Source organism: Phasianus colchicus, chromosome 3 (assembly GCF_987193195.1).
Source record: "Phasianus colchicus chromosome 3, bPhaCol1.hap1.1, whole genome shotgun sequence".
NCBI classification, from domain to species: Eukaryota; Metazoa; Chordata; class Aves; order Galliformes; family Phasianidae; genus Phasianus; species Phasianus colchicus.
Window position 1 is genome coordinate 26,537,285 of NC_143438.1, and position 20,372 is coordinate 26,557,656.

The following is a 20,372-nucleotide window of genomic DNA, read 5'->3' on the forward strand; positions in this document are numbered from 1 at the left end:
ATCAGCGCAGTGGGGCGGAGCCTCCCGCCTCCCGCCGGCCGCGGGTTGGTGGAGGAGCCGGGGGGCGGGGCCGACGGCGCGGTGGTTCCCATGAGCGGAAGTGGGCCGGCGGCAGCGCGGCCCGGAAGGAGCGGTCGGGGAGGGCCGGCGCATGTGCGCTGCTCGCGGGCGCGCGTGGACGTGAGGCGCGTGGCGCGGTCGGCGCCCCGCAGACTCGTCGCTAAGAGGGACCGCAGCTGCCGTTCCGACGGCGGGGGTCGGCAGGCGTCTACTCGCTATGGGCCGCCGGGCGCGGGATCGCCGGCGGCAGCTGCTGCCGCAACAGCGCCAGGAGCGGAGCGGCGGCGAAGACCAAGCGGTGAGAGGCGGGGCGGGAGCGGAACGGGCCGCGGCGGGGCCGGCGTGCTGACGGGGCCGCGCTGGTTGCAGGGCTGGAGCGGCGGCTACCCCGAGATCGTGAAGGAGAACGAGCTGTTCGAGCGGTACTACCGGGAGCAGCGCATCGTGCCCGACGGCGAGTGGGACGCCTTCATGGCGGCGCTGCGGGAGCCGCTGCCCGCCACGCTGCGCATCACCGGCTATAAGAGGTGAGCGGGGCCGGGGGGAGGGCCGGGGCGCGCCGGGAGCGGCCACTGAGACGCCGCGCCGTGCCTCACAGCCACGCCAGGGAGATCCTGCACTGCCTGAAGGAGAAGTACTTCCGGGAGCTGCAGCACCTGGAGGTCGACGGGCAGAAGGTGGAAATGCCGCAGGCGCTGAGCTGGTAAGCCTGCTGTTGGGGCAAGGCGCCCTGCAGGCCCCCTGCATCCGCGGTGCCAGGCTGGTCTGCAGCCTTTTGGCCTTTGGTTTCTCCTTCCCTCCTGCAGGTATCCGGAGGAGTTAGCGTGGCACACCAACCTGAGTAGAAAAATCTTGCGTAAGTCACCGCAGCTGGAGAGGTTTCATCAGTTTCTGGTTAGCGAGACGGAGTGTGTAAGTTCAGATCTTGGTACTTCCTTTGCACTCCGGGCAGATTTTTGTTTCAGTGCAGCGTCAGAAATTGCAGCGGTACCCATCAGAAACTGACTACTCAGAAAAAGTGGGATTTTGTGTTGCTGTTGACAGCAATTCATCCTGTACCTCTGCTGCGTCCCTACAGTTATGAATGTTTCTCCTGGATGAGCAGCTGTATTGTTGGTTTGGGAATGTGAGAACTCATGCCTCTGAAATTCAATCGTTTTGAGTGCGAAGGGACCCTAAAATGTCAGCTAGTCCAACTCTCTTGCAATAAGCAGGGATACCTACAGCTAAGTCAGGTTGCTCAGGGCCCTGTCTAGGCTGACCTTGAATGTCTTCAGGAAAGGAGCTTTGGCCACCTTTCTGGAAAACCAGTACTATTGCCTCACCAAAAAGTTGTTTTTTTCTTTTATATCCCATCTAATTCTCCCATCTTTCAGTTTGAAGTCATTTCTTTTTGTTCTGTCACAACAGACCGTGCTAAAAAGTCTGTTCCCTTCTTTTTTTATGGCTACTCTTTACATACAGAGAAACTTCCCCAGAGCCTTTTCCAAGGTGAACAGCCCCAGATTATAACTAACGCTTGTTAAAAAGACAGGTGTTTGAGTATATGGTAAATGGTGTGTGTGTGTGTATTACAAAAAAATCCCCTTAGTGATGGGTGTTTCTCACTTTTACTTGGTTGAAGTCAATTTCTGATTTCATCTGAGCAAAAATTAGATCTGTAGAGTTAATGACGATGGAGTAACTCTGAAGTTCTCACAAACTTCGTCTTGATGAGATATTATTTATGTGCTAAAATTTAACCCTGAGTTTTAAGCCATTTGTGTTTTTGACTGTTTCATTATTTTCATTCACAGAGTTTTAAAAAATCTGTCACAAATGAAATGCTTTCTCCTGTTGAATGATTTTATTTTTTCTCCTTTTAAGGGAAACATCAGTCGTCAGGAGGCTGTTAGTATGATTCCACCTCTGCTGCTTAACGTTAATCCTGATCACAAGGTAACTAAAAAGCACAATGTGGCATCTGCATAGAATATTGCTTCATAAACTGGAAACTACAGTGGCAGTGCTGATGTTCTGTGCTGGCAAAATCAGGCTGCCCAAGATCCTGTCCAGCCTGGACTTGAATGCCTTTAGGAATGGGGCATTTGCAGCCTCTCAGGGCAACCTGTGCCAGTGCCTCACCACCCTATGGATAAAGAATTTATTCTTAACATCTAGCCTAAATCTTTTCATTTTTAGTTAGAAACTATTTCCCCCTTGTCCTGTCACTACCAGACCATGTAAAAAGTCAGTCCACCTTCTGCTTGTAAGCTCCCTCCAAGTACCAGGTGGCCGCTTTGAGGTCTCCCCACAGCCTTCTCTTTGCCAAGCTAAACAAGCCCAACTCCCTCAACCTTTCTTCATAGGACAGGTGCTCCAGCCCTCTGATCATCTTTGTGGCCCTACTCAGGACCCACTCTAACAGCTATGAATGTGCTTATGTTTGTTTTAGCCCCTTGGGTTAAAACTGCATTCCTTGGTGAATTAGTTTTGTGTTTTTTATTGACTATCAGTGTCCTCAGTGGTTATAATTATTCTGCTTAAACAAGAACACAGTAAGTTTTTCAAGTGCATAGCAGGTATGGTTTCTTGTTTTGTTTTGTTGGCTTTTTTAACCATTTGTGTTTATAGATTCTAGATATGTGTGCTGCACCTGGATCTAAGACTGCGCAACTAATTGAAATGTTGCATGCAGACATGAACGTTCCTTTTCCCAGTAAGTTTGGACAAACTATCAAAAAGCTTTGGGGTTTCAAATTTTCATTGTGTTTTCTTGTAGATTACCTTTAATATTCCAGAAAGCAGCTTCATTTACCTACCTACTGAATTCCATAGTTTGTTGAATTATAAGAGATGGGAAGTACCTCTTTCTCCTCCTTGAAACTTCTGTGGGCTTCTTTGGCTTGAAGGAAAGAGATGGATTGTATATCTTCACAGTCCAGACTGTAGTAGATGTGATCACAGCTTAATTTTTATATATAAGAAGAGTATTTAGCAGGTGGTGTCCTATCAGCCTCTGTGTTTTAGCGGTTTATTGCAAACCACTAAGCACTGAAGTTGCTTCAGGCTTAAACTTCCAAATACTTACATTTAGTTAGATGCTCACAGAAAATACTATCCATAGAAATTGTGTGGTTGGGGATGGGTTCTTTCTGCATTATACATCTGATGCACAGAGGTTGTCTTCAGTGGCAGTGAAGGCTTTATCTCTGTTCCGAGGGTTTTACTTAGAGAACGAAAAGTGGAAGGAACTTTATCTGTGTCTTTTCAGCTGCAATGAAGTTAGAAATCTTGACAGTATCTTGGTCATAGTTATTAAACTTCACCATGTTTAATTTACGTTCAGGAAAGTGTTCTCTGTTCATATATAGTTTCCTAAATAAAAATATCTGGTAAAAGACTTACACAAATGTGAAGATGAGCAATGAACTGTAAATATTTAACTGTTAAAATAGTAAAGCCTTTTTCCTGTTTTATGTTCACAGAGGGTTTTGTAATTGCTAATGATGTTGATAATAAGCGCTGCTACTTGCTGGTTCACCAGGCTAAAAGATTAAACAGTCCATGTATCATGGTGGTAAATCACGATGCCTCCAGTATCCCTAATCTACAAATAGATGTGGATGGAAGGAAAGAGATCCTATTCTACGACAGGATTTTGTGTGACGTCCCCTGCAGGTATCTTGTATGTACTAGAATTTTTGTGTTACTGAATGTGTTATCCTGCATACTAAATTCCAAAAGAGCTGGATCCGTTAAACTGTCTTAGGTAAGGGAATACCAGATCAAGGAGATCTTTTCTCATTCTGAGTGATACTTAAATGTGGTTAGTTCAAGTGTTAAATATTTTGAACTTACCTTTGGCATACTGAACAACAAAGATAGTGTAGAAATGAAAGTACAGCATAAGGGAATTAGTTACCGTGGAGAGGAGTGTTAACTTTTTTGACTGTAAGTCCTTTGGGTATGGAAGAAACTTTACCCACAAATAATATATATTCCTGTTCAACCTCATTTCTAGCGGAGATGGAACCATGAGGAAAAACATTGATGTATGGAAGAAGTGGACAACACAAAACAGTTTGCAGCTCCATGGGTAAAAATGCTTATTGTACATCTATTTGTCTTTCATTTCTACTCTTCCTTTTTCCCCTTCTTTTTAGTACTTGCATGAATTTGTATGTTAACATATGACAAGGGGTTTTTAATTTTCATCAAATCAAGAGTTCATACATTATTCTGAGAAAGTTTTAGTATTTCAAATGTGAGGCCAACCTCCAGTGAGGTGTGTGAATCTAAATCTCTTGTATTTGTATGAATATATGAGATTCATATTCACTGGATTAATTTCTACGGAGTAGATAACAAAGTAGGGAACAGATCAGTTTGAATGGGATTCATAATGTTTAGGCAGGTGAAATACTGTTTGAAAATAACTGACATAATTACAGAAGCTCATAAAATTTAATAGTAATGTTTTAAAATCTTTTAAAATTTTAGAGCTCTTACATGGTTTCAGTTACCTAAGACCAAGTTATGTTAATTGAAGGTGAATACAGATGCATGGTAAAAAGCATTAATTAAAAGACAGTTGAAAAACTGAGAATATTTTATTGTATTTGTTGCAAGCTGAGAGTGCAGTCAGTTAGAATGATTCAGGTGACCTGTGATGAGGTTACTGCTTAGTGACTCATTTGTAATTACAGGGTTTGTTTTAGTTGTAAGTATGCAGCAAGGGTCATGAGGTGGCTGTCCAGCTCAATGATGCTTTTTACTGAGGGCCAATATTACTTAAACTCTGTTGTCTTTAGTACTTGGAACAGTCAGATTATGCTTCATTTTAAATTCTAGATTTCTGAGAAGATAAGGGCTTGGGTGGTTATTTTTCTAGTGTTGTATGCTATGTAATAAACTTGATGAAGCACTAGATGGAACTGATAATGTCATGTTAAAGCTTACCATGCATTAGTGCTAATGTTTGACCTAATTGCTCTTTTAGCAGGTGTAATTGTGTGTGTGTTTGCAGTGTAGATACAGCTGACAGTTTAAAACTGACTGTAGTTGGTGTACTGGTGACAGCTGTTGAGCTTGGTATGTGCTGAATTTGCTGTCTGTGGAGATCTGCATGTCTGTAGTATAACTTCAACCGTGGCAGATTTAATGATAAATGTTTCTGGTTCTTGAATGATACTTCATTAGACCAAGGTTGTTCTTTTAGATTGCAGCTAAGAATTGCAACTCGTGGTGTTGAACAGCTGGCAGAAGGTGGGAGGATGGTATATTCTACATGTTCGTTGAATCCTATCGAAAATGAAGCTGTGATTGCATCTCTGCTGGAAAAGAGTCAAGGTGAGATAAAAAGTAACATTTTTCCTACTGTTCAACTGGAAAAAAATTGTGGATGATAGAAGCTTAGTGTAAGTAATATACTCCTAGTATGTAAAACAGCAGCATTTTTTTGGTGTTAGATTTCATTGGGTTTGATGTGAGCAGCTTTCTTAAGAGTAAATCAGCTGCTAATATAAAACCTGAGGAAGTTTTTTAGTGATTTAAAAAAAAAAAAAAGCAGTGGGATTCAGACTGTTACCTGTCTTCTCCTAACTGATTCCACTAGTTGGAGTTGTTGCCTCACGTTCTTATTTCCTTGGGAAAGCACAGCGTAGAGCCTAATTTCTGTAACCCATAGGAGTGAAAATCCCAGACTCTCCTTAAGCAGTTTAGTACCTTTAGCATCCTTTCTCTCACATCCTTATGTGCTTGTAATGTCAGTATCTTTAGGCTCATGGTTTTTATGTAGTTTTGGCCTACAGATGAAGGCTTGATTTACATCGCTGTTAAGTCTCCATTGTTTGAAGTAAGTAAGTGGAAGGGGAAAAGATGATCTGCACTGTGTCGTTTTCTTGTAATGTTGGCCCACATCTGATCTTAAAGGATCTTTTTTTTTAAGGACTTTTAACAATGTGGTGTGTTTTTTCTTTTAAAGGACTTTTTTTTTTTTTTTGAATCCATAACTTGATGTTTGGAGACATCTAACTGGATCTTGCATTAATTTGTCAACAGTGTATTAAATTGAGCCATGTGCAGTGCAGAAGTGACTGGAGTTGAAATAGTTCTGGAAATAGAGTAGCTTGTTCTGTGTAACGTTTTATTTTTGCTAATCCCTGTACTGTCCTCAAAATATGTGTGGAATTTCATTGTCTCTGGAGCAGCCGTTTAGCTGTTATACATGGAGTAATTAGGAACTGTCTTTTGAGTAGACATTAAATAGCCTTTTTTATTTAAGATAATTTCCTTGGATCTATTTCCACATGGCTTTTTGAGGACTGTGTCATACAAGAGTAAGATGTTTAATAATGATGAGACTGGAAAGTAGCAAGGACTGTTTTGGCTATGAACATAAGCCAGTATGGAAATGGACAGAGGACATCCTCTGCAGTATTTGAGGGGAATGCAGTACATGGAACTAAGGATCTTAATTGTGCTATTGCATTTTGGCATACAGATCTTGTATCTGTTCAGTACAGGTATTTTGGAGCTTATTTAGGTGTCCCAGTGAATAGATGTGTTATTTTTGTTGCTTTGAGCATTGGACCTTGAGAATTTTCTTAGGTCAGTCCAGAAGGTTTGTTGGTTCTTCTGTCTTAACTGAATACCTAGTACTTTGCAGTATTACTACTTATATAGCAAGTTAGTGATTTCTTTCTCCTTAAGGAAAAAGGAAAATGCCCTGTTTCTCTGCCTGGAATTGTAGTACTTCCGACACTTAATTTTAATGCCTGATTGATCTGATGCCATCTTGAGGCATCAGCTGAAGTCATGCTGTAAGTAGTCAACGTTCAAAGGAAAGACGCAAATGTCAAGTTGAATCAGTTTTAAAATGTCATTCTGGAATATGCATACCTATATCATTTTTTCACTTATTTAAAAGAGATACTTCAGCTGTCACATAGAGCTCGCTGCTGTAAGAGTAAATGGTTACTCATCTAGAAGAGATAGTTAAATTGTGTAAAACATGAGGAAAAGTAGTCCTAATATTTAAATAACCATTCAGAATCTCAAAAGAGGTGTGTTAAGATAGTTCCTCACTAGTCAATTTTTATGTAATACTTTCTGGACTTTGGTTAGCTTAAACTTTTTACTCAGTAGATTAAGCAGTGATAATTCTGTGTTGATTAATATTTTTTTCCAGTCACATTGAAATGCATTAAGGTTGTAAGTCCATAAAATTAGAATATGCAGTGCATTTTCAAAGGCTTAGTCACCCCAAAAGAGCACTCCTCTGAAAAATACATAACCAATTTAGTGAATTCAAATGCTAAGTGAAAATAAAAGCTGTTCTGTGCTGCCAGAAACAATGACATTTAATGATACAGATTTTGGAGAACTACTATATGCAGCTGTTAAAAAAAAGCACCTAACCGTGGGTTCTTGGTTAATTTGTAGGGTTGCAAACTTGTGTAGTTAGAATGAGCAGCTCTAACCATCTTTCTCGTCAATTTGCACTGTAGTGATTTCATTATATTTTGTTCCTCTGAAGTCATGAAATGTAATGATCCAAAATCTTTAAGGAAAGTTGTTTTTATAAAAGTTAATTAGGAGCACAACTTTCAAATTCTGGTTTATATATATATATATATATATATATATATATATATATATATATATATATATATATATATATATATATATATATATATATATATATATATATATATTTGTATCTGAGATTTCAGGTGCCTTAGAACTTGCTGATGTCTCTTCTGAGTTGCCGGGTTTGAAGAGGATGCCTGGAATTACAAAATGGAAGGTACTTCTATATGGTATTTCTATGACATTCTTGGTGTTTGGTGGAGTAAAATTCCAAGGGATTAGATAGACCTGAAATAATGTTAGTTACTTGCTGTTTAGAGTTTTAGACTATATGGTATTAAAGAAGAGGGTGAAAAAATCTTTCAAATGTTAAGTGCCTCTCTCCTCAGCTGCTCGCACTTTCCCTTAGCTTTCTTGGCTCTATTGCCTCCACTTTAAACGTATTCCCTTTCTGACTGCATTCATCTCGTGGCCTGTAGATGGCACCATCACTTCAGCCACTTTTTAACTTAGCCTTCCTTCTCTGACTTTACTGTCTGTAACTGTTGGATGTTACTGTTGTTTAGCCGGTCCATTTGAATCATTTGGAAGAAAAAGCTGTTAAACTCTGTATGGAAATAACCTACAAAAACTGCAGTGGTGTGAATAATCTTAGTGTATTGCTAGAAATCCTGTATTTTTCTCCAGGCCTTGTCTGTTTTCAGAATTTAAATCAGATCAGTAGGGAGGAACAAATAAGCCCAAAGCTTCTTCAGTTTCCTGTTAAGAGTATAATCAAAAGTAGGCAGCCATCCTGGTAGTAAGATGCTCTGATCAAATTTGACTTACGAATCTGTGCTTTGGCAACAATAGTCTCTTGCAGCAGTATAATCTGCAGGTTTGTATTTGCATGCAGGCTAACGAACAGGATGCATAAAGATTTTCTTATGCTCTGCCATTAGAAATCTAGACTAGAAAAACTGGCTGATTTCTCTCTTTTTATTCCATAATTTTAAATGTTATGCTTGTAGCTGAAGGATAAATGTAAAATGCACAGTTGTGGCTCTATAATAGTTACTTTGGTTTGCTTTACTGTGTAAGGCTATAAAATGCGTACACCAAGATTGCAAAGAGTATATTTTGTTCTCAGTGACATTTATTTCTATGACTGCAATTGAAATACAAGTCTCCATAATACGTATTTTAGAAATTAAGCTAATAAAATTTGTTGGAAGTTGTCCTTTATTTGCTGCTATAACATTATTTCAAGCCTCATTGGCTAGCTTGTCATTCAGTGTATTAGCTTGCTTTGGTACTGTTTTCACTGGGTACAGTCTTTTGTTTCCTGGTGAAACATCTGTTCAGTGGAAGTTCTGTGACTCAGTGATTACATTGAATATTCCTGAGCATGTGTTAGCTGTAAATCTCTGAAAACAGCAAAAGGAAAACAAGGTTCTGTTCAAGTGATGTTCAGTACTCTGTCCTTAGGTTAGATGATAAGTACACTCTAGTGATTTAGCTCTGAATTTTGAAGAAAATAACCTTTTAACTTCAGATTTAACTGACTTCTGCATCTCTTTTAGTTGTTGTTGTGCTGTGACAAGATACTGGCAAAATGTGCAGTAGAAAGGAGCTCAATATGTTTTTTTGGTGCTTCCAGCAGTTACCTAACAGAACAGGACTGTTAGTTATCCTGGTGTTTAGTGTAATTCTGGACTTGTTTGTGCTTCCAGAAAACACTTCAGTGTACCCACCAGTCCTGAAGTCACCATCCCTGTATCCTATTTTGTTGCCTTGAAATTACAAAAGGCCTTTTGTTTCACTTTTTGCCCAACGCATCCCTATGCACAGTCTTTCTTACAGACCTAGTGGCTGCTATGGAAGCAGACGTGGAGGGTTCTGAAGCTGAATTTCAGCTATTGTTGTTCACTTTGGTCTTCTTGCTTAAACAGTATTCAGAATATCATACTGCAAGAGTTGTGCCTCTAACCTTTCACTTATATCCTTTACAAGCTTTGAACCTTCAGTGGAATAAGGTAGTATTGTGTATATGCTGTATCTTAGAGTGGATTTATAGGTGCATTCTAAGTCCTGGATAATATTCAGAAAATGTCCAAATACCTTGTATTTCCTCATTTAAAGGTCATGCTGAAAGATGGACAGTGGTTTGAAGAGTGGAAAGACGTGCCTTCAAATAGACAAACACAAATACGTCCCACAATGTTTCCAATAAAAGAGGAGGAGAAGCTAAAGGCAATGAATCTAGAGCGCTGGTAAGTTTGGTTTTTTTTTTTCTAGAATGGATTTTATGAAGTTTTGATTTCTTAACCTAGTATGGTGATGGGCAAATTGGTAATTAGGAGTTCAGATTAGGAATATGTTGCAGTACAGCTCTGTACTTGTGCAGGTTTAAATATGATCTGGTTGCTTTGTATGTAATGGTAATACGCAACAGTTACATTCCAGTGAACGCTGTTTACTAGGAATAAATATTAATACAGCATGTCAGATTCTTTGCAACCAATAGAGATGCATAGTCAAATTACCAGAAAAGAGTGTTAAATATTAACATTTCAACACTGACTTATTTTCAACGAAAGATTTTGCATAGCTATTCTAAAAATAGCGTTTAAATGTGAGTCATTAAAGATCAGATGTGAGTGGTGAAATGAATGCGTGGCACTGATGCAAGTTATTTTGTCAGAATGCTCTATTTTAGATCTTGTTTCTACCTTGATAAATTACATCTGTGCAATGCTAATATGGATACTTAAGCTCACCTTGAAAGTAAATATGACATCACTAATGCTTTGTGAGAGTCTAAAAGCTGATGATGAATACACTGCAATCATGGTTTTGTTGTTTGTTCCTAGCATTAGAATATTGCCACATCACCAGAACACAGGAGGTTTTTTTGTGGCTGTGTTAATAAAAAAATCTCCAATGCCATGGAATAAACGCCAACCTAAGGTAACTTATTTTAAGGGAACTGAAATGCGAACTTTCAATAACATTTCTGGAATTTACTATCTGATATGGGACAAAAGATGATTCATAGCAAAACAGTAAGATCAGAGTTAAACATGAAATTAAGACTTTGAAAGAATTACAGAAGCTGATTAGATTGGGTTGCTAAAGCTGTTGCTTCCTTGAGCTGTGTGTGGTCGCTGACACTGTTTTTTCTACTGTATTCTAAGTTAATTCTGATTTCAATGTATCTTACTCTGTGACGGGGTGCTCAGGAGTGATTCACTCACTAGCAGATCAGAGTTCAGGAAATCGTCAGCAGCGGGATTGTATGTAGAACTGTTAGCAGCAGCTTCAGCCATTTGACTTCAGTCTCTCGCTGTCAGTTTTGTTTTTCAACTGTCAGCACTGTAAGTTGTCATGAGTTGTTTGATCTTAGTTTGTTCTGAGGGAGACTTTGTGTCTCAGTCCCTTTTAGCTGCTTCTGTTAATTTGATTTGCTTCAAGAATTGAGTGAAACTTCTGTTGCAATTAAAAGAAAAGTTTGTTTGTAAGCAAACATCTTCCAAATAGTGCTGTTCTAAATTTAACTCTGTAGCACTGTTACAGGAAGTGTACAGTAAGCTGTGTGTGTTATTTTGAGTGCTAGAAAGAAAGCAGCAGATCCTAGCTTAAAGTGATCTTCTCTGTGAATGCGTGAATGATGTGATTTTATAAATGGTACAAAAACACCTTTGGTCAGAAGTTGTTCAGAGCCATACTTAGTGGTAAATGCAACCTGTGATTGTGTCTGGACTTGAGTAATTAGACTCCCTAAATGGATCTCCTTAAGCACTTCCATAGAGGTAATTAAGAACTAAATGTGTACAAAGAGCAGGTGTAGATACCTTCTGTTACTCATTAGGTACTATTTTGGCTTTGTTGAAAATGCTGTATTTGAAATAGGTTCATCAGAAATTACAAGAAAAACCAGGAGATACTGAAGTGACAGCAACAAATGCAGATGATGGTTCTGAAGATAGTACTGAGAAACCAACACTTCCTGAAGATGAAGAGTCTAAGAAAGTACAAGAACTGCAAAATTCAGACACTGAACAAAGCAAAAAAGGAGTTTGTGGGTAAGAGGCTGTCTAAATATTTGTCCTGTAACAGCATCGTAATTGCTGAGCATTATTCAGCTCTTTTGTTTTCCACTCTTAGAAGTGGATCAATAAGAATTACTGAATTTTGTCAGTTGTCATACATTTCCATCTACGTCTGCTAATTTAGCAAGTTAGGAGAATAACCTCCTGGTATATTAGCATTTGAAAAGTCTGATAGTTCTTTCTTCTCTGGTAAGGAAAAAACTATTTTCTGAAGTTGACCTTTGAAAGATCTTAAATTGTCTCCACAATTTCTTTCTCATAAATGTCTGCTTTGTGTGGTTTCTGCTCTCAAGAACTGCTTATGCTTCCTCGTTTTACAAAGTCAACTGTGTGTAGTATTGTCTTACTGAAGAACAGTAAAATGTCAGTACTAAGTTTGGCATATTATCAGTCTCATAAAATCAAGTGTTGATTAAATGAGTTGAATATCCCAGTTCTAAATCACTTTTATTAAAATTGACAGTGGTATTTGCTTTTCAGACCTCCACCATCTAAAAAAATGAAGTTGTTTGGTTTTAAAGAAGATCCTTTTGTATTTCTCCCTGAAGATGACCCACTGTTCCTTCCTATCCAGTAAGAAAAGTTTTTTTTTTTTTCCTAGTAAGATTTCTAACAGTTTTAGGAACATTAGTAGTTTAGTTAATCACACAAGATGGGTCTGGTTGGTCATAGGTAAACTTGTTTCCTGTCTTTGCGCTACATGTCCATCTCCTCAACACTTAAAACTCCTCTTAAAAGAAGGTAGCCAACTAAAGGCCATGGATGATAGTTGGCTCTGGAGATGTTCAAGTGTATCTTACTGTCCGTGACATTGAATCATTTCTGATGTCAGGAGTCTGAAATGCTAATCTTTGTGTACTGAAGCTAATGTCAACTAACTGAAGGTTTTTGCAGAGATGGGTTAAGGAAAGACACTCATCTGTATGTTTTGAGTATGTGATTTTGTTGCTCGGTTAATCAAAACAAGTATTATGGCCATAGGAAGTTTTATGCACTGGACCCTTCATTTCCCAAGATGAATTTATTAACTCGAACTCAAGAAGGAAAGAAGAGACAGCTGTACATGGTTTCTAAGGAGTTAAGAAATGTGCTTCTCAACAACAGTGAAAAGATGAAGGTATGGTTCATCTTCGCAACAAAGATCAAAAACATCAGTGATTGCCTCCTTTAACTTTGTGGCTGATTTAACTGTTCATATAGAGAATTAGCCCCCAGATAGACCTTGTCTTTGAATGAATGTTTTCCTCTTTTTGCCTCCTTTATTAAAGAGATGAAGTACTATCTCGAGAGAGGTAAATATAATTCTCCTAGATCAAAATCAGTATTTTTTTTGTCATCCCAGAAATGTTCTGTGGTCTTTAGGTACCTTCACAAATAATCAGAAGCTTGTGTTGATGCTGTTATAGTTATATGAGCCTCTTAATTTTAGGAAGCAGTACGAGTTTTGAAAGCTTACCAAAAATAATAATTCAACTCAAGTTATCTATTAGCTGGCCCTGTTATATGGAAACGGTGTTTGAAAGTAATTTCAAAAACTGAGAAAATGTTAAGCTGAACAGTAATTAGATGAATAATTTTAGTGAATTGGAGATTGTGGGGGTTAATAAAAATCCCTCAAAAAATGCATTGCAACTGCTAAAGATTTGTCTTAAAAGTCATTGAATGAAATGTACTGACCTAGGTCAGATAGATCAGATACTGTTCAAGGCCACATACAGTTGAATCCTGAAAATCTCCATGTATATTCAGTACATATTTGCATCAGATCTTCAAGATAGATACTTATGTTTTTATTCCACATGCAGGAAATGGCTGTGGAACTGACAAAATTTTAAGAAACGAAAGTCTACTATTTAGACAGTAAGGCTTTGGGTACCAGAGATCTTATGGCATCCTGATTTTAAACATCTTTTGTTTTTAAAATCCTGCCCTTGATTGACTTTCTCAGAATCATACAGAAAATTCTGATTCAGTCACTGATTAAAATGACATCTCAATAGTTGCTGCCCTCATTTTAAGCCTACCTCTTCTTCACTGTGGTGTTTTCAACATGGAAAGGAGTAATAATTGTCTGTCTTGGAAGAGAGCTATATTTTGCTGGTGGGAATTCCTTTTTCCCTTGAATGAATTTTCATATGAATTTAAATGAGTATCCAGTCCAAAGAGCAAATGTGAAATCAACCTTTTCCTTAGTTTTAGTCAAACAATGGAGGAAAAACAAAGTTCAGAGTGATAATGTAGAATTTATACCATTGAATAATACTTCTTGGCTCTGCCTTTTGCAGGTTATCAACACAGGGATAAAAGTCTGGTCTCGCAACAGCGATGGTGAGCAGTTTGGATGTGCCTTCAGATTAGCACAGGAGGTAATTACAAAGCACTGTATTTTCAAAGGAGATACCTTGCTTTTCTCTTTAGCTTAGAGCACAGCTGGCCCTGAATTTGTCGGATTGAGTAATTTACATTTTCAGTATATTTTAGAATTTAAAAAATACTTTCTGGTATTGGCTAAAGCAGATGCTGTTTTGAACATTTTTCCTTTGTAATGTAGAAACTACATCTTGAAATAATTATATCTATCTATTGAACAGGGAATATATACTCTATACCCATTCATTCATGCAAGGATTATAAATGTCTGCATAGAAGATGTTAAAATACTGCTAACCCAGGAAAATCCATTCTTAAGTAAATTTAGCAGTGAAACACAGAGGAAAGTCAAAGACATGGGTAAGCCTTCTAGTTTGTGATATGACAAAATGATCATTGTTAAGTTTATTTAAAATGGAAAACCAGGCAAAAATCGTTGACATGTAAACTATATTTGCTGTAAAACAAAACACACACAAAACCCTCTAAAATATCCTAAAACTTGTTAATTAGGTAATTAAGCATTATTGAAGTCTGGTGTGCCACTAGGAATTGTAGTCCTTTCTTGTCACAGCTTTTGAGGTTTATGAACTCCAGAGGGTTCATAAAATTGAAATGAATGTTTGAAATTTAAAAAAAAAAAAGAAAAAAAAGGAAGAAATTTTGTCATACGCAATTGTTTCTCATGGTTCTGTGTATCAAATTTAGGTACACTTTTGATTTTCTTAATGTGGGGAGTAATGTGTACTTAAACTGAACTTTTCTCCTCTGTGCTGAGTGCTTGAAGAAACTGAGACATTTTTCACTTTATCTATTTACATCATTTTATTTTCAAGGGATCGCTGGTTCTTTGGGTTTGATGAGACAAAAAAGGAGAAAAACACTTTTTCTGAAGTTCGGGCTGCCATATGCTAGTTTGTTTTATTTTATCTCAAAATTCCTTGTTAAATTTACAGAGTGAATTAATACACTGTGGTTCTAAATCTTAATTTGTTTGATTCAGGGGCCTTTTTTGGCAATTGTTTCTGTAAGTCCTATGCGTATTTTCATTTGAACAACAACAAAAAAAAACAAATCTCAAACCACTGGTAGTATCTATAGCTTCTTATTGATGTAGGTAATTGCTAACCAGCTGTCGAAGTCATGCTGTATGGCTGTCTAAAAACTTGATTTCTCAACATTTTTCTGATTTCTGTCATTTGACACTAACCTTGTACTAAGTAACACATCCATTTGTTTTTTCCTCTCTCCCTGTACTCCAGCAATGGGAAGTATAGTTCTGAAGTATGAGCCAGACCCTGAGTAAGTACCTATGTAGCTTTCCATTTACTTACTTAAACTGCTGTTTAAGCAGTTTATTTTGAATTAGGAAAAAAAAAAAGTGGCGATACAGTGAGGTCAGCAGTAAAGCCAGGTAGAATAAGAAGATCTAAGGCTATCTTTGCCTTTGGCCCTTCAAAAACAGTTGCAGAGTTCAGCTTTATAGAGGAGAGCTACTTGTTCTACCACAGGTGTTCAGCATCACTGCATGTGATGTTTTCATTTCTCTTTTAAGAAATAGGGAAAAGATAAACATTTTCTTTGTTCATTTTTGTTGCCCAAGAAATTTAGGAAGCTGTTTGAGTGATCTTTCTAAATGTGAACTTCATCTCACTGTTGCTTAAATTAGTTTTAGAAACTGTCAGAGCCAGATAAATCATTTTACCTGTTGTAGAAGTGGATAGCCTTGAGAAGTTGGTTTGGTTTTGGTTTTTGCTTCTTTGCATGCTGGGACAAGCAGGTACGTGTTTAGATACTAAAGTTAAGAACAACATACGTGCTTCTTATAATAACAGGCTGCCCAGAGATTTTGTGGATGTCCCTGGAGGTGTTCAAGGCCAGGTTGGATGTGGCCCTGGGCAGGGTTGGAGCTTGGGGTCCCTTCCAACCTGAGCCATTCTGTGATTCTTCTAGAAATAGTTATAAACTGTGTTTGCTGCTAATTGTTGTACATTCAAGCTATGGCTATAAAATTGTTTTCAAGATTCTTTCTGCTACTTGACCAGAAGTAACTGCTTGTTTGTAGAAAACCTGATGATCTTCAGTGTCCTGTAGTGCTCTGTGGCTGGCAAGGAAAGACATCGCTTCGTGCCTTTGTGCCCAAGAATGAGAGACTTCATTACCTGAGGATGATGGGAGTTGAAGTGTTTAAAGCAAAGAGGAAAGAGGGGGAATCAGAAAGTAAAACAGAGGAGGAAGTTCAATGCAGACCAGCACAAACGGAGGAAGGAATGGATGTAGAAGATAAAGAACGTGATGCAGTCACAAAAATGGAAGCAGAAGTAGGTGGAGAATTTCACCACAGTCCTATGGAAAGCAGTGCTATGGAAATAGAAAATAAAAATGAGGATTCAGATCAATTTAGTAAAAATACCAACAGTCATATAAGCCAAGAAAGTAAAGATATTGATACAAATAATGTGAAAGACTAGATTTCTTTCTGTGTTACTTCTGTGTAGCTTCCATGAGGCTCACATCCAGACTCTGGCTTTTAGCATGGAAGAATATTTTAAAATTTCAGTTGGGATTTGATGTTCCTATTTTAAAATTTCACCTATTTTATTTTTTAAATGAAAACTATATTAAAAAAGTCCTCTTCAAGCGTGTCTTATTTTTACTACTTTTCAGTTTCACTGGTGGGTTTGTGTATCTGTTGCTGGCAACAGACCATACACCAGTAAAATCTAAAGCCTGTCTTTGAAATGGAAAAATGGTATGTACAAATAAACCGCCTGTGGCACTGGTCTGAATCTTATGAAGAATTCCTTCAGAATAAAGCAAAACAACAACTGACGTTTCATTCAAAGCATGCAAGTTCTAGAAGTAACATTTTTTTTCTTTTAAGATTTGTTTAGTCCTCTAACTACCCAGTCTGACTGCTACATACATGGTATTTTTTTAATGGGTAAGGTTATCACAGCAAGTATGCATACAAATACACTTATAGGATGCCTAACTGAAAACCCGTTTCAATTATTGAAATTAAAACAATGTTCAGCTTTCAGGCAAGGAAATGCAGAATGCATTTTGTCAGAGTCTGGTGTCAGAGATTGTTTTTCAAAGTTGTAAGTTCATTGTAAGGGAGATGGATTGTCCTTAACTAGATCTTCAGCTGTGCTGAGCCATGTTCAGACTCATGTCTTGGGATGTGCCTAAGAGAGACTGACCGTCAGTTGGAGTGACAGTAGTTTTCTGTTTCTCTGTCCTTTCATCAAGTTGGCCTTCAGTTGTCACAAGATGTGTGTCTATGGCTGAAATAAGTGTGTTGTTTTTTACAGTGGGTGTATTGTCATATAGTATTTTAGAAGATGTTAATTGGGCTTAAAAGGTGGTTTTACTTAATCTGACTATAAAAAAAAAAACTTAGTTGGCTGTCTTGGAAATAATCATAATTAACCCTCTATCCTTTGCAGCTTAATTTCTCTTTTTACTTTTATCAAGTTGACCTGAAAGGAAAGTGACCGGTGGTACACGGTATTGTCCTCCGGTAGGACCATGTGATGCAAATATTTGTGCTGCTTGTCAAACTAAATTTACAGTGTGTGCTTTTACTGATGGATCCAAGCGATGCTAGGACTTCATTTGCTATATCTTGCTACAACAGTCTTGTCCTTGAACTACTTCATCAGAGGAAAGTATTCTTGAGGGAGAGATGCACACTGAAATAATGACATGTCCTCTGGTAAGATATGAAGTCTTACGCAATGAAAAAACATTGACAGGACTTATTTTCCTCTTGAGAGTCCACAAAATAGGTTAATGGGAAAAAAAAAGCCATAGTTCTTGCCCTTGTATTTTGCTTGTTAGAGTTCAGTGCTCTGTTGTATGTACATATCCAAAGCTAAGGATTGAGTTCCCTCTTTGTATTAAGAGCTGTGATTGGACAGGTAGCTTTTTGACAACTCCTTATGCTGAAGAGCTGCACAGTGGAATTCTCTTTTGATTTGAGGTATATATGGTGTATAATTTTGAATTCTTAACAAAATATATAAGAAAAAATCCTTCCAACAGTATCAAACTTAAAGCATGAAAATTAGCATTGGTTCTCATAACTTTGCATCAGCCCCTGAGGAAGAATGATTATAACATAGCCATTGCTTTTATGCTCTAATGATCTCCATAAATTATCAGAAGGTCAAATGTTACAATTACGTAAAGAAATCAGAACTGGTGGCTGCTGTTACTGCATCTGTTGGTGCTTTTGAGCAGCTGTTAAAGCTCTTTTAGTTGATGACTGCAAAGGTTTCAGTTCTGTGGAAGGTTAGGTTGATGAGAATGCTTATTAATACAGCTAATCTTGATGTAGCAAAAGGCAGATATAACAGTAGTAATGGAAGAGCTCATGTCTGAAACATTTTAAATTCTGAGTAGTCCCGTTTTCCTGCATTACATACAAAACAGATAATGCTTTACGTTTGCTTTTTGGAGGGTTTTTCTTGTTTTCCCCATCAAGTGCATGTGGGAGATTTAAGCCAAGAAACTGGGTGTCTGATCTTGCACTGTCCAGCAGTTTTACAATGCATACCTTCTCCCCCCCCTCCCCCCCCCCCCCCAAAAAAAAAAAAATAAAGGTAGATAATGGTTTTTGTTTGTTTAAATACTGCTAATTGGCTTGTGCTAGTTGTTTTGTCCCAGACATTCTTGTCTTGATTGTCAGGAAGCAAGGTGTAGTGGCTGAAATGCTATTGTAGCTTCCCTGGCTGGAAATGTAATGAAAAGTTGTGTGTTGTCTTTCCCTGCGAGGTATGTGCTGCTGTGACTCTAATGGTCAGATGGCTGGACCTCTACTTGGGTGGCTTTGGGCATCGGTTGCTGCAAGTAACAGAACAGCCAAAAAGGGAGGCTGAAGGGAGGTGATAAGTTACTGTGTTAAGGCTGAGAATGTGAAAGCTTTTAAAATGAGTAGGTTTACAGTTCTCAAATAATTGAGTCAATTCTCTTAAATAGACCCTATTAAATTTGTGAGTTTCTCCAGTTTTTGCCATTTTTTTAGGAAGACAGGACTGTGTTTCTAAATGTTCTGAAATGCTAGATGCTTGTGCTGGTGGCAGGGTTTTATATGTGGTAACCTCAATACAGAAAGGACATTGAGGTTCTGGAGCAGGTCCAAAGAAGGGCAACAAAGCTTGTGAAGGACTTGGAGAATGTGTCCTGTGAGGAGCAACTGAAGGAACTGGGGTTGTTTAGTCTAGGGAACAGGAGGCTGAGGGGAGACCTTATTGCTCTCTTCCAGTATCTGAAAGGTGATTGCAGCAGAGTGGGGCTGGTCTCTTTTCACTGGTGACAGGTGACTGGAAGAGGAGAAATGGCCTCAAGTTGTGCCAGGGGAGGTCTAGGTTGGATATCAGGAAAAACTTCTTCACAGAAAGGGTTGTTAAGCACTGGAATAGGCTCCCCAGGGAGGTGATTGAGTCACCATCACTGGATGTGTTTAAAATCTGTGTGGATGTGGTGCTCAGGGACATGATTTAGTGGAGGGTTGTTAGAGTAGTATGGTCAGGTTGTGGTTGGACTTGATGATCTTTAAGGTCTTTTCCAACCTGAGTGATTCTGTGATTCTGATCCTGTGATAGAGGGGAAATGAATGTCTCGCATCTGAAAAACTACTCTGATTTGGTTTTGCTTTGAGCTGCCCTGTGGAGAATCTGCCAGAGTCTGGAAAGTTATCCTCTGCATGAAAAACACAGGAAGATAAGGAAAGACCGTGTGGATGGTCTTTTGTAGCCTTGTCTTCAGTAATTACCAGAAGTTAGTCATTTCTCTGGAAGTTTGTTAGAATGTTGACAATGTAGTCTGCTTCTGAATTAATATACCACAGTCTGTTGGCTCCAGGGTGATTTTCTTTTTCCCTTAGCCATCTGAGAAATCATAGGCTTCAGATGTTTGTGTATACAGACCTTTGGAAAAGCTCCTGCCTACCAGCATCAGATTTAGCCTTAGCAGTAAACAAAATCAGCTCCTGTGAGATCTCCTGTCTGTTCTTGGCTGCAGCGAAGCAGAGCCAGCACGCTGCTTTCTTCAGTAGGAAAATCCAGCCTGGAGAAAACAAGCAGTTCTGTGTGCCTGCCACGCTGCTGACTGAGTGGAGGTCAGCATGTGGCCATGCCCTGGTGTCTGCAAGATGAGGTGTAATCCAGCTTTGGCAGAGCAGTGTGGGCAGCACGAAAAGTGGGCAGGGTGACCGCAGCAGCAACGCCTGGCAGCCTGTGGCTGATGGGTGCCATGCAGGTGGGCAGAATG

The 20,372-nt window shown here is 38.7% G+C and overlaps 1 protein-coding gene across 1 annotated transcript; it reads left to right on the top strand.

Annotated features, from left to right (window-relative positions):
* Positions 1–115: 115 nt before the first annotated feature.
* NSUN2 (NOP2/Sun RNA methyltransferase 2) lies at positions 116–18,664 on the top strand. The gene is made up of 19 exons (XM_031589191.2): positions 116–358; positions 430–587; positions 659–763; positions 867–972; positions 1,927–1,998; positions 2,674–2,758; positions 3,528–3,720; positions 4,064–4,138; positions 5,261–5,391; positions 7,776–7,849; positions 9,754–9,884; positions 10,485–10,581; positions 11,524–11,696; positions 12,204–12,296; positions 12,705–12,840; positions 14,009–14,089; positions 14,315–14,453; positions 15,356–15,395; positions 16,159–18,664. Exons 1-19 carry the CDS (start codon positions 278–280, stop codon positions 16,562–16,564), a joined length of 2,376 nt encoding a protein of 791 aa, XP_031445051.2. The 5' UTR covers positions 116–277; the 3' UTR covers positions 16,565–18,664.
* The last annotated feature ends 1,708 nt before the right edge of the window (positions 18,665–20,372 follow it).